The following is an 11,457-nucleotide window of genomic DNA, read 5'->3' on the forward strand; positions in this document are numbered from 1 at the left end:
CTGGAAGGCACTCAAGTATTTCAGTGGCACAGACAATAGAAGAGCAAAATAGAACAAGACAGAACAGAACAGAAATAGATTTGGTTGGCTTTGTCTGGGAGAGCTGGTCAAAAATTAGAACTTTCATTCCAGTAAAAATTTCAGAATTCTCAACAACTTTTCATGCTCTTTCAAAAAAGCAATACAGTTTTTGAAAGGAAACTCCAGCAAATAACATTTATCTCAAACAATCAGTACTATTTCTGGAAAACCCAATTTCAACCCTCTCAGTCCTGCTACAGCTCCAGTATTCCATGAATCTGTAAACTTTTACTGAATGGCATCTAGTTAGCCTGACTTTTGAATTCCTCTAATGTTTTGAATAGATCTTTTTACCCAGCAATACTGAAACATTTTACCAAAACCAGGGAATTATTTCAGAACACAGGAGTAATGTGGGAAATAGCTATTATTTCCATTTCATAGTTAAGAGAGAGATAAACAAATCAAGATCAGCAAAGTTCAGTGAAAAGGAATCTCTGGGTGGGCACCAAAAACTAGGAGCTCTCAAATTAGATAACACTGCTGCACATTTTACTTCTCACAGCAAGAAATTTCTGTAGGTTTTCGTGCATTTTATTTTCAAATGCTGAATACGCTGTCATTAAAAAAGACAATAAAAGCTGCCTCGACAAGAGCAGTGACTTTAACTCTGTAACATCTTCCCTGCAGATGTTTTCTTGCCTTACGTGCAGGTTTCTGTAGGTGATGGCCATACAGGAGACAACCCTAATGTTCCAATATCTTGTGAACTCGATGATCCAAAAGTAATGTGCTTAATCAAGTGTAAAGCAAGAGGTGATTAAGTTTTGCAGTACTGTACAATGCCTGACTGCTCAGAAATGCATCTTTTGATGTGGTGCAGAGAACTGGACCAGTTCTGTCTGCTGTACCAAAAAAATGATGTTTCAGTAATTTGAAAAAAAAAAAAAAAAAAAAAAAGAGCCTCAGAAATCCCCACAAGTGTTTAACTTTGATCTGAAGCCTTAAAAAGATTATATTTATCTGTTTGCTTGTTTAATTTGTTTGAATTTGATGCTCAGAAAGGTGCCAAGTTGACATCTTGTGGAAGCAATTCTTTGCTTTTTTTCCAGATGACACTGAGCAGGGGCAGCGAGCTTCCAATCATCACTAGTTGTTCTAAGCATCCAACCAAAAAAAAAGGGGAAAGAAAAAAAAACACAATACCATCAACTCACCTTTCCATTGCAGTTTATATGAATTATTAAGAACTGAGATTCAGTGGAGCCTCAACTCTTGAGCATGGAATCAATACTGTATTTTATATAACAAGGGCAGTAAAGCCAGCTCGTTCTATTTCCATCACAGTGAAGCCCTGTCAAGTCTCCCATGCAACCTAATTTCACTAGGGCCAAAGTCTAACACTACTGATGTGAAAGGCTTGTTCACCTCAGCGGGGCCAAGATGCGACCTTCTGTCCAGGAGCCTGTGGAAGTAAGCTCACTTTCTTGGGCTGGAAGAACTATTCATTGCCACTACGAAAGGCCAACTTTTTGCCGTGCCCCAGACATGAAAGAATAGATCTGTGCTGAACTCAAAGAGAAGTTGCTTCTGCAATTATTGCCTCTTGAGGGAGGGTGCCTAAAAAGGGCCAGCTGTGATGGGACACAGGCCTGCAAGGGAACTGACATCAACAATCTCCCTTCCAGAAGGGGATAATCAGGCAAATCTGTGCTAGTCTGTATTCAAATAGCAAAAGGCTCCTTTGTTGTATCACCTGTAGCCAGACTACCTGATTGCATTTTCAGGTGCCATTTCCAAACGTAAAAAAAGCAAATACCCACTTCCTCACACATATCACAAGTCCCCCCAAAAAAGTGCTAGTTGCAAACCCCCTGCATTGCACTGAACATTAATAGGCATGCAGGCACATTTCTGATCCTCAGCATGCCAAAGAAGAAAGTTCAGACAGTCACTGAATGGGAAAGGTCTTGAGGAAGCCTCCAGAGAAACTGCGATGAGGTTCAGTGGACTCCAAAGTATTTCCCTTTTATCCTGCTTGGTAAATGGAATACTGAATGTGAGTGACAAGGAAGAGGGAAGAAACAAGATAATAAATTCTGTTTGCTATTTGAGGTTTTAAAGTTGTTCTTTGAAAATGGACCCTGAAGTTGTCTGAGCTGATTTATATAATGTGTTTAGGAATACCTAGAGCTTGATTACAGAAATGTAATACATCCTACAGTATTTGCAACTCTGAAACGGAGCAGATGTAACCTAAGAAACTGAGCAATGACAACATTTAATTTATAAATCATGGTCCAAGTCCTTCACAGTTGTAATTATATGTCACTTAGGTGAAAACCAATTTCAGTCTGCACCTGTTGGAAATTTACCTCAATGCCTCATAGGAAAACATGGAAAGACAGAATTTAAGGATTCACAGGTTAGAAATTGAACTATGGGTTAAAAATACAGTGTAAAACGCTAACTTCTAAATACATTTATCATGATTCAAAAGATACCCACAACAAACACTCAAAGGGTGATTTTGAGACACAAAAGCTTCATCGTTTAAGTGTTCCAGGTCAAAGTCAAGAAGACAAATGATCATCCACACAATAGAACAAATGCCAAACAACACCTGATTTTGAAATCAGGTGTTGTGAAGGGAAGAAATCAGTCATGCTCAGAGTATTTTTTTTTCCTGCAAGAGATAGAAAGAGACTTTCTTTTCCCCAGGAATCTCTTCAATATGCAAATCCTACTATCCAGAACTCACCTCATCCCACACATAAAAGAAGGAAATCATTCCATCTTTGCAGCTGAAGGAAATAATTTCACCTTTTTAATCTCTTCTAGATCTCCTTCATCACTTCATTTGTCTGACAGAACCATTCCTACTTATGCTGTTTTCAACGTTTCCAAATTCTAGTAGAAAGAGACATGACTCGACTTTTTTTTCACCTTTTGTCTTTTAGTCCCCGTCACACTATCATACAAGCTGAGAAATATTTATCAAAAGTGAAAACTTCTAAATGTGCTGAAGTCCTCCTATTCATCTCGAATTTGCAGCTAATTCCCGAACTCCTTGAAAATGACAACAGAGGTTCAGACACTTTAAAGTCAGAGGGGACCTTCACAATTCTCAGTCTGATCACCACCATAAAATGGATCAAAGAAACCCATGCCAAAATCCCCACAGGAAAAAAACTTTTCTCCGGATTGAGCTACAGTCTTTCTAGCTAGAGTCTATCTAGAGAAAAATACTAAGCTTTAATTAAAGACCATAAATGCTGAACACATCCTCGAAGCTATATTTTGCTCCACAGACCATTGTTGTTTTCCAGTCGTTGTTTTGTACACACAGACACTGTGAAACAAAATATAAATGAGGGGTCCAGCCCTGCTAAGCTGCTTGCTGGCTGAATCACAGAATCTCTACCAGCAGCCTCACACGTCTCCCTTTCACTCTCTTTCTATACATAACTCTTGCATTTTCATTGCCATATTTGAAAGTCAGGTGAGGTGGCTGCTCCAGAGTAAATCTAATCCACATTCTGGAAGTCCAGGCACAATTTAGGATGTGGCAGATTTGTACCTCATTTCCTACTTGCTAGAAGACAGCTTTTACTCTTAAATGGTTATGGAGAGCCACCACGGCCTTCTCGGTTTTGAACCCTCTATCGGGGTGCCTTAGGTATGCTCAGAGTTCACCTGGCACACTAAAACTTGGGGATTTAGCGACTGCAGTATCCAGCTCATAGCACTCAAATGACCTTAGATGGAAAACAAACTTTGTTTTGTTTAGGTCAGCTGAGCAATGCAAAACCATAATAATACGTGCCTAACTGGATGGGGATTTTTTTTGGCACACATGTCTAGACTTAAGCAGCTAATTTTGATCTAAGTTCTTAAAAACAATTTTGTGCCCTTTTGGATCTTATATCAAATCCTCAAATCTGTACAACATATTCCATGAAAATTTCTCCAAAATACCTGCATTGCAGAATAAAATCTGAATATCTGAACAGGAATTACTGGGAATATTCAGATTAATCAGAGAAATAAAGAGCTGATGCAAAAGATTTAGAAGCTACATCTCATTTCCTATTCCAAATGAATTCAGTGACAAAAGCTGCTATATAATTAAATTCGCTTCTGAATGTGATCCTTAGAACCAATTCAAATCCTGTTTTCTCATTTATCATGGTTCTGATCTGCCAGTTTACACTGGTGTCTGGTGAGATCTGGTCCCTAACAAAATGTGTCCTTGTTTACCACAAAGCTTAATCAGCCCTAGCATCTCTCCACATTTAACAGTAGGGATCCTCTTTCTCTTGCATGTACTGTACTTAGTTGGTAGAGGAGCATGTAAAAATTATCTTAATTTTTTGCTGATGCTTTCTTCTTTTTAGCAGACTTCGCAATGTCCTACCTGATAAAATTTACTTTGGCCAATATTAATCAGTCAGACTGATGTCCTAACATTTACTTTTCTCTTTTGTTGTTTGCAATGCATTCTTGGAACCGGGACAAATATCAGACATGCACTCATGCAAAGTCTGTGGTATGTACTATATAAATGAGACCCCGGTTCCAGCTACCTAGCCACCATCTGAACAGTATACTTAGACCTTTACTTTGGAGAGGGATCGATTTTCTCTGGGTGCCATGAAGGCACTACTAGCTTTAATACTGCTTGTTCAGCTTCCAACTCACAGAGCTGTACCCGCAGCTTCCCCGCCTCCCTTGGGCTGCGATGACCCAGAATCGGAAGCAGCAGCTGAAGTAGCTGTGAATTACATTAATGCCCACAGCCACCACGGATACAAGTTTGCCTTGAACAGAATCGAGAAAGTCCGCGTGCTGCCGCAGGTAAGTGAGGAGATTGCAGGCTGAGCCCTGCGTTAAACTGGGAACGCTTGGAAATGACCAACGAGCCCTGCCAAGGGCCAGATCCTCACCTGCAGGGAATCAGCAGGGCTCTATTGATTTAAATGGTGCAATGCCACCTTGTAGCAGTTGAGAATTCAGGTCACTGGACAGAGGGGAAGAGCAGAACAGAGGGGGGGAGAGAAACGTTAAGTTATTTTGGTACAATGCTAGAAAGGGCTCAGTTCACGAACGCAGCACGCCTGCTAGGGCAGATCACTCACAGTGCTGATTCATGAGCCCGGCAGCTAATCTGGAGAGAAACTGTGTGGATAATTCTCATGATGCAGGTAATATTTATTGGCTAAATGCATACCTACCGTAACTCCATGCTATTAGGGATTTTGCAGTAGGTATGAATTTTACCTAATATCCCATTGAGCTGACAAGGAAGCTGAATGAAAGCAACTGTGGTTTGCAGTCTCATTTCCACTAAGATCTACTCACATAATTCTAGCCATCTAGAAAGGCTGTAGAAATGGTCATGAATACAATGCATGCACACATTTAGAATCCTTGATTTTCTCAAAACATTGGAAAGGGCTGCAATTATTAACAAGAATGAAACTCCAGGGCTGTTTGCTACCTGACATGAGAGAGAAGATGTCATTTACAAGAGAATGAAGCAGTCATTAATGAGATTAGAAGTGTCCCCACGGTTACTTACACAAAAACACTGGTTACACTGCTTTGCTCCCATTTAATACTTTTACTCTAAAATAACTTCATTGGATTAAAAGGAATCACTCCTGACTCAAACCTCAGAGTCAATTTTAGTGCTATGGAGCCTCATTGCTGCCCTGCCATTCACATGTCTTACATTAGAGTTGAAAATGTTCAGGAACAACCATAAAAGATCCTTCAGTCCATAACAACATGAATATTGAGGCTGGAATTCAGTGTAATTCCAATGGGACAGGCCAATGTGCACCAGTGTGTGGAGTTTACCTGGTACCGGGTTATAAATACAGATTTTTTTCATCAACAAAACCAGCTATTGATTTTTTTAAAACTACCCAACAAAATAAAATCAAGTTAACTTATGAGAGCTGACCCCCTATATGTAAACTGGACTTTCCAAAAATTACGGATCAGCTCTTTAGCTGGTAAAAAAATCAGTGGGATGTCAGTGGGACTATCTTGACTCACTACAGTTTAAAAACCAGCTCTTGTTAGTTATGAAGTTATACAGTAAGAACCTATTCAGGCACTCCAGCATATACCTGGAGCTACCCAACGACAGTCAGCAAGAGACCACAGCTCAGCCCCAGGGAAGAACTCTGGTGATGTTTTGAGAAGTAAATACCACTTTAAATACCACTTTTCTTCCTTTTTTTCTCCCAGGGGCCAAATAATGAGATACTGTTTCTTGAACTTGACTTATTGGAGACCACGTGTCCCATTCTTAGCCCTACACCTCTTGCAAATTGCACAGTAAGGAGCTTCACAGAACACGTGAGTATCCAAAGCCTTACTACCTTGGTGCAAAAGTACAAGCTGAGTGTGTTGATGCTAGAGGCCAGTTATGATCAGTTAGATCATACGGTGCAAACACAACCTTCCCTTGGCTACATGTGGGGTGTTAACTAGGGAAATTACGTCAAGTCTAGCCACCAGTGACTGCAGCAGAGCTATTCCCTTCAGCCAGGGCTTTGCCCTCACAGCAATGCTCTGCTGGAATTTACTGGCCTCAGATATTTTGTTCTTATGCAAGTGTGATCCAGCTGTGAAAAGCTTTCCCTAAGCAAAGCACTGGAAGTGTTGTCTGACTACAGGCAGCTTTGCTTCCTAAGCAGAAAGCAGAGTGAGCAATTGACAATTTAAGCCTCCTGTTTCTAGAATGGGGCCCAATTCGCAGAGCTCATGACTAAATCCACCCCTGTATTCACCAGGGCTTGGATCCCATTTTCCATGCTGGGGGAGGTAACTAACTGTTCCCTCTTCCCAGCTTTGCCTTTGACATCTCCTCCCCTGCTGGATGCTGCATGCGAGCCAGCTCACACAAGGCAGCACAGTGCTGTTACCATGGCCACTGACCAGCCGAGATTACAGCGCGAGTGTTATCAAACAGCTCTGCAGAAGGTCTTAATTCATAAGGATTCATATTCTCTGCTCTTTATGAGAGAGGAACACGAACTAAACGTCTATAACCTAGATACCGTGGCACTTCTGATACTTCTGAGATCCAGATTAGGATCTGAATTTTGCTGCCCGGGTCTGCCTTTTACAAAATCACAGACATCAGGACAGGCCTGCCAAGGTCTTTGCAATCAGGCTGATTCTGCAGGAACACTCAGCCAGGACCTGTTCTTTTGAATATAGCAATCGTTGCCTTTTTCAGAAATTCCTATCTATCTGTACAATGTAACCCTTTGATTTTTGTCTCTCTCTAGGCAGTTGAGGGTGACTGTGATGTTAAACTGCAGAACTTGAATGGAAAGCTGTCTGTACTTGCTAGTAAATGCCACTCGCATGCAGGTAAAGATTTGGGTCTTTGTGTTTGAATCTAGAGGCTGGAGCATTGCTATAGCAGTTGTCACAGTTCACTAGCCCCTCTGATTCTAAAACACTGGCAAGTACTGTGTATAAATATAGCATAAAAGAAAAACAAAAATGGATTTCTAAGCCCAGCTGCTCTGGAAGTCGCTTTTATGATTTCACTTACCTACAAACCTGGCCCCCTCTCTTAGCTCCCCTTTGACAGCTAAGATATGCTAAGACTACCTCGGGAGCACTTCCCAGATTTGACCTAGAGATGGATGGCACTGAAGCACTGAGGCTTTTCCTCAAGAATTTGATTCCTTGTTGGTCTGAATTTGCTCGAGTTTGTTGATTTTCAGAACCCCTTTGCCAGATTCCCCTTATTTATTAAATCTGGCGTTTTCAATATTGCCATGGGAAAGTGGAATCTGTTCTGCATGCTCTGCGTGAGAGCTCTTTGCTGGGTATTTGATGTTTTCAGGAATGTTTTTAAAACTGGTGAGTGAATGAAACACACTCTTGGAAACACAATTCCAATAAATTAAAACACTTTATTTTTTCCACCGTTTCTTGTGTGACCTGTGGCATCTTTTCATTGTGCCATGGATAGTTTGCCAGAAAGAAAAATGATTAAAACCTGAGTAAGAGCATTTGAAATACGCTATTGAAGCCCACAAGACTTTTGCTTGCATGAAGACTCCAGGACTTGAAAAGCAAAAGTCGTGTGAAATACTGCCATCTATAGTTTGTGCTGAAAAAAAATCCTTGCGCTATAATTTGGGACAGATGGTGAAACAAACAGCGTTTTGCGTCACTGCATAGGTCTGTACTGTCTTTCAAAGCAACCTCTGATGAGATTGAAACATAATCTGTTCCTACTGCAGACTCAGGTGAAGATGTTCTGCAGCTCTGCCCTGACTGCCCGCTCCTTGCGAGTCTCAACAACACCGAGGTGTTGGCAGCTGTAACTGCTGCCCTCAATGACCACAACAGCAAAACTCCTGATGCCTACCTCAGACTCCTTGAGATTGGAAGAGCCAAAATACAGGTAATTGCTAGAACTGAGTCTGCCCTTCCATGAAAATAGAACATTTCTTCCATGGCTCTTGAGCAGTGGTAACTAGTTATGTTTGCAAACAGATCTGAATTTGCTTTAAATTGCCCTACTGAATTGCTCTTGATTTCCCAAGCATTTTGTGTCATCTTAGCCACAGGATTCCCTTCGACTTCTGTGGGAGATGTGGAGCTAGAAGTCACAACATTTGCCTTTTATCTTTCCCCAGCAGCTCTGCAGTTGCAAACACTGCAAAGTCAGTTAAACATTCTTCCTGTTTTATCAGGATCAGCCAGTGCACATGGTCTCTGTTGAGTTTGCTGTGGCTGCCACAAACTGCACAGCAGAAGAGGCTAAAGCTAATCTGGAGGCTTGTCAACTGCTTCCTGAGGATCAGTCTGTAAGTATGCCAGCACATCCATCCTGATCTCGCCAGCTCAGAGGTAGAAAAGAGGCATGCTGTGATGCACTTGCACTTGTACAGGAATAGACCTTTGTGAGAATGAAAGAAAGTGCAAGAGTTGTATACCACTATGATGCGCTTTTCAATACCTGCTTTCTAAAGATATATCACACCTTTCTCTTCCCTCTGGTGTATCTGGGTTGAATCCTAATGCATTTGAATGTATTTCAAAAAGGGTTGAGGATGACAGCACCCTTAACACAAAATATTTTTAATAATCAGCATATATATATATATTATCATTTACTTTTCTTAATAAGTGCACCTGAGAAAATCAACCTCCTTTGTAGTGGACACTACACAAACACAAAACAAAAGAGCAGACTGTTTTATCTTCCTACAATTAAAGTGCTGTCCGTATGCTTTGGTTTCATGCATAGGTTCTTGAGAACTATACTATACACTTAATCATGCTAAAATTCTTTTTTGTTTGTTTGTTTCTGACGAAACAAAAGCGTCCTAGCCAGATTCAGTGGATGGGAACAGTTTACCTAGATTCCTACATATTCTTTCCCTCCCTCATATCCAGACACACAGTCTTATTCTAAAAGAATACAGGAGTTTCCCTTATTTGGTGGTTACACATTTGAACAGTTTGGCTTTTGTGTCCAACATGCTAAAAAGCAAGCGCTTTACTGCTCAGATAAAGCATGAGATGTAGCTATTCCTAAATGTACTGAAATTAAAAACTGTCATGCAGGTCTCCTCTATTTTCTCACTATTTTCTCTTGGCTCTATTATGCTTTGCCAGAATTTCGGTTTCTGCAGAGCAGCAATGGTAACACGGCCCAAAGAGGACCTCCGAGTAGACTGCGAGCTGTATGGACACCAGGTACCAATCCTCTGGATACTCCCTTCCTTTCCAAAGCATTCTTGCCTACCAGGACTGTTTGAAGCAATTGTCCTGAGTTTACCTCTTTCACTGTAGACTGCATCAGCTATCTGCAATAACTTAACAGTTTAACTTTGTATCCTAAAAAATAAGATAAGGTGGCTTCTGGTTGTCCTATTGATTTCTGTGCTAGAATTGTGTCACCTCTGTCATTCATGCTTAACGTGGTTTCTTTTCCTAACTATTTGGGAGCTTCACGTGTCCAGTAAGGCAAAGGGAACCAAATTTTGTTCAGCTAAGTGAAAGGAGCAGACAGGTATAAAAAATAAAAGAGCAACTGTGGTAGATCAAATAACTGGAAGCTTTTGCTGCTTATGTCCTTAGACCTAACTGAATCCAGGGACCCCGAGCTGCACTGCTATAGCAAGTGAGAAACCTGTGTGCACAGGACTTGAGTGGTCTCACAGAATCATCTAGGTTGGAAGAGACCTCCAAGATCACCTAGTCCAACCTCTGACCTAACACTAGCAAGTCCTCCACTAAACCATATCACTAAGCTCTATACCTAAACGTCTTTTAAAGACCTCCAGGTATTATACCCTGCAATTGGTTTGAGAAGAGTTAACTGGTCATTGAGTACTTCCTACAGGCCAATGCTCTTGGAAACACAACAGTAATTAACTGTCTAGAAGATATATGAAAGAAAGAATACAGGTTATAGGAGCAGCTCGGTTTGAGTGTTTCACTAGCCGCATACATCACAGTGAACGTTCACATAAGCACAGAATTTGATGATACTAAAAATGTGTTTCTGGTTTCCTGTGTGCGTGTGTGTGTGTGTGTGTGTGTTCAAACCAAATCAAAACTTTCCTGATGGTCAGAAACATTTTGTACCTGGGCTGGGAGTCAGTGTCTAGTTAGGAGAAGGGTACCTAGTAAGGTATCGATTGCCTGTAGATCAATAAAATCCTAAAGTAAAATCCTAAAGATAAATCCTAAGTAACCTACACAGTTACTGTACATGCAATAACTGTAACACACACACAAACTGTTTTTCTTTTCCAGCCTGGAGTTACCTTCTCTCACCCAGGCCAAGACACATCTGCAGGACTGGTACCCAGCCCTGGACAAGGCTTCACTAACCATAACCTCAGAGTTTCCCACCACAGCCCTGTTGCATCCGAATCCAGCTCTTCAGAGTTTCCGTCTTTTGCGCTTTCAGCAAAATCTGTAGCAAAGAGAGCAGCTCCAGAGGTTGCTCAGCATGATAAAGTACCTCGCCCAGTTGGCTTTGCGCTGCCTCCTCCTCCATGCCCTGGCAAGGTTCGCTATTTCAAGATATAGGCTGTGTTACAGCCATGGCAAGACAGCTAACTGAAGGATTGGCGTGCAGCAGCAGCATCAACACACGGAGCACAACACCAAGTGCAAATAGCTGAGAACTTGACTCTGGGCCCCACTGAGTTTCACCCTCCAGAGAACAGAGCCGAGGCCAGGATCTTTCAAAGGTCTGCTACAAAATGTAGGGGACTGAAACATACAGCAGTTGTTTTCTCTACATACAGGGATGCTCTAGGTAAAATACAGCAAAAATTGTTTCAATGAAACTGTTGGAAGAGCTATACAACAGTTGTAGCTTTGTGATAGAAACACCAGCCGAAAGATTACTTCACAATAAAATGTTCAACAAAA

At 41.2% G+C, this 11,457-nt stretch overlaps 1 protein-coding gene across 1 annotated transcript; it reads left to right on the top strand.

Annotated features, from left to right (window-relative positions):
- The first annotated feature begins 4,631 nt into the window (after positions 1 to 4,631).
- On the top strand, positions 4,632 to 11,457 carry AHSG (alpha 2-HS glycoprotein). Its single transcript, XM_032193401.1, has 7 exons — positions 4,632 to 4,878; positions 6,280 to 6,390; positions 7,329 to 7,413; positions 8,301 to 8,464; positions 8,757 to 8,870; positions 9,685 to 9,765; positions 10,831 to 11,457. Exons 1-7 carry the CDS (start codon positions 4,675 to 4,677, stop codon positions 11,107 to 11,109), a joined length of 1,038 nt encoding a protein of 345 aa, XP_032049292.1. The 5' UTR covers positions 4,632 to 4,674; the 3' UTR covers positions 11,110 to 11,457.

Source organism: Aythya fuligula, chromosome 9 (assembly GCF_009819795.1).
Source record: "Aythya fuligula isolate bAytFul2 chromosome 9, bAytFul2.pri, whole genome shotgun sequence".
NCBI classification, from domain to species: domain Eukaryota; kingdom Metazoa; phylum Chordata; class Aves; order Anseriformes; family Anatidae; genus Aythya; species Aythya fuligula.

What these genes read in the sequence shown, in the direction of transcription:
- AHSG (XM_032193401.1), top strand. Translation starts at nt 4,675, where the DNA reads ATGAAGGCACTACTAGCTTTAATACTGCTTGTTCAGCTTCCAACTCAC. An exon ending in TAAGGAGCTTCACAGAACAC is followed by an intron (nt 6,391 to 7,328) that starts GTGAGTATCCAA and finishes GTCTCTCTCTAG; the next exon opens with GCAGTTGAGGGTGACTGTGA. An exon ending in GCGAGCTGTATGGACACCAG is followed by an intron (nt 9,766 to 10,830) that starts GTACCAATCCTC and finishes TTTCTTTTCCAG; the next exon opens with CCTGGAGTTACCTTCTCTCA.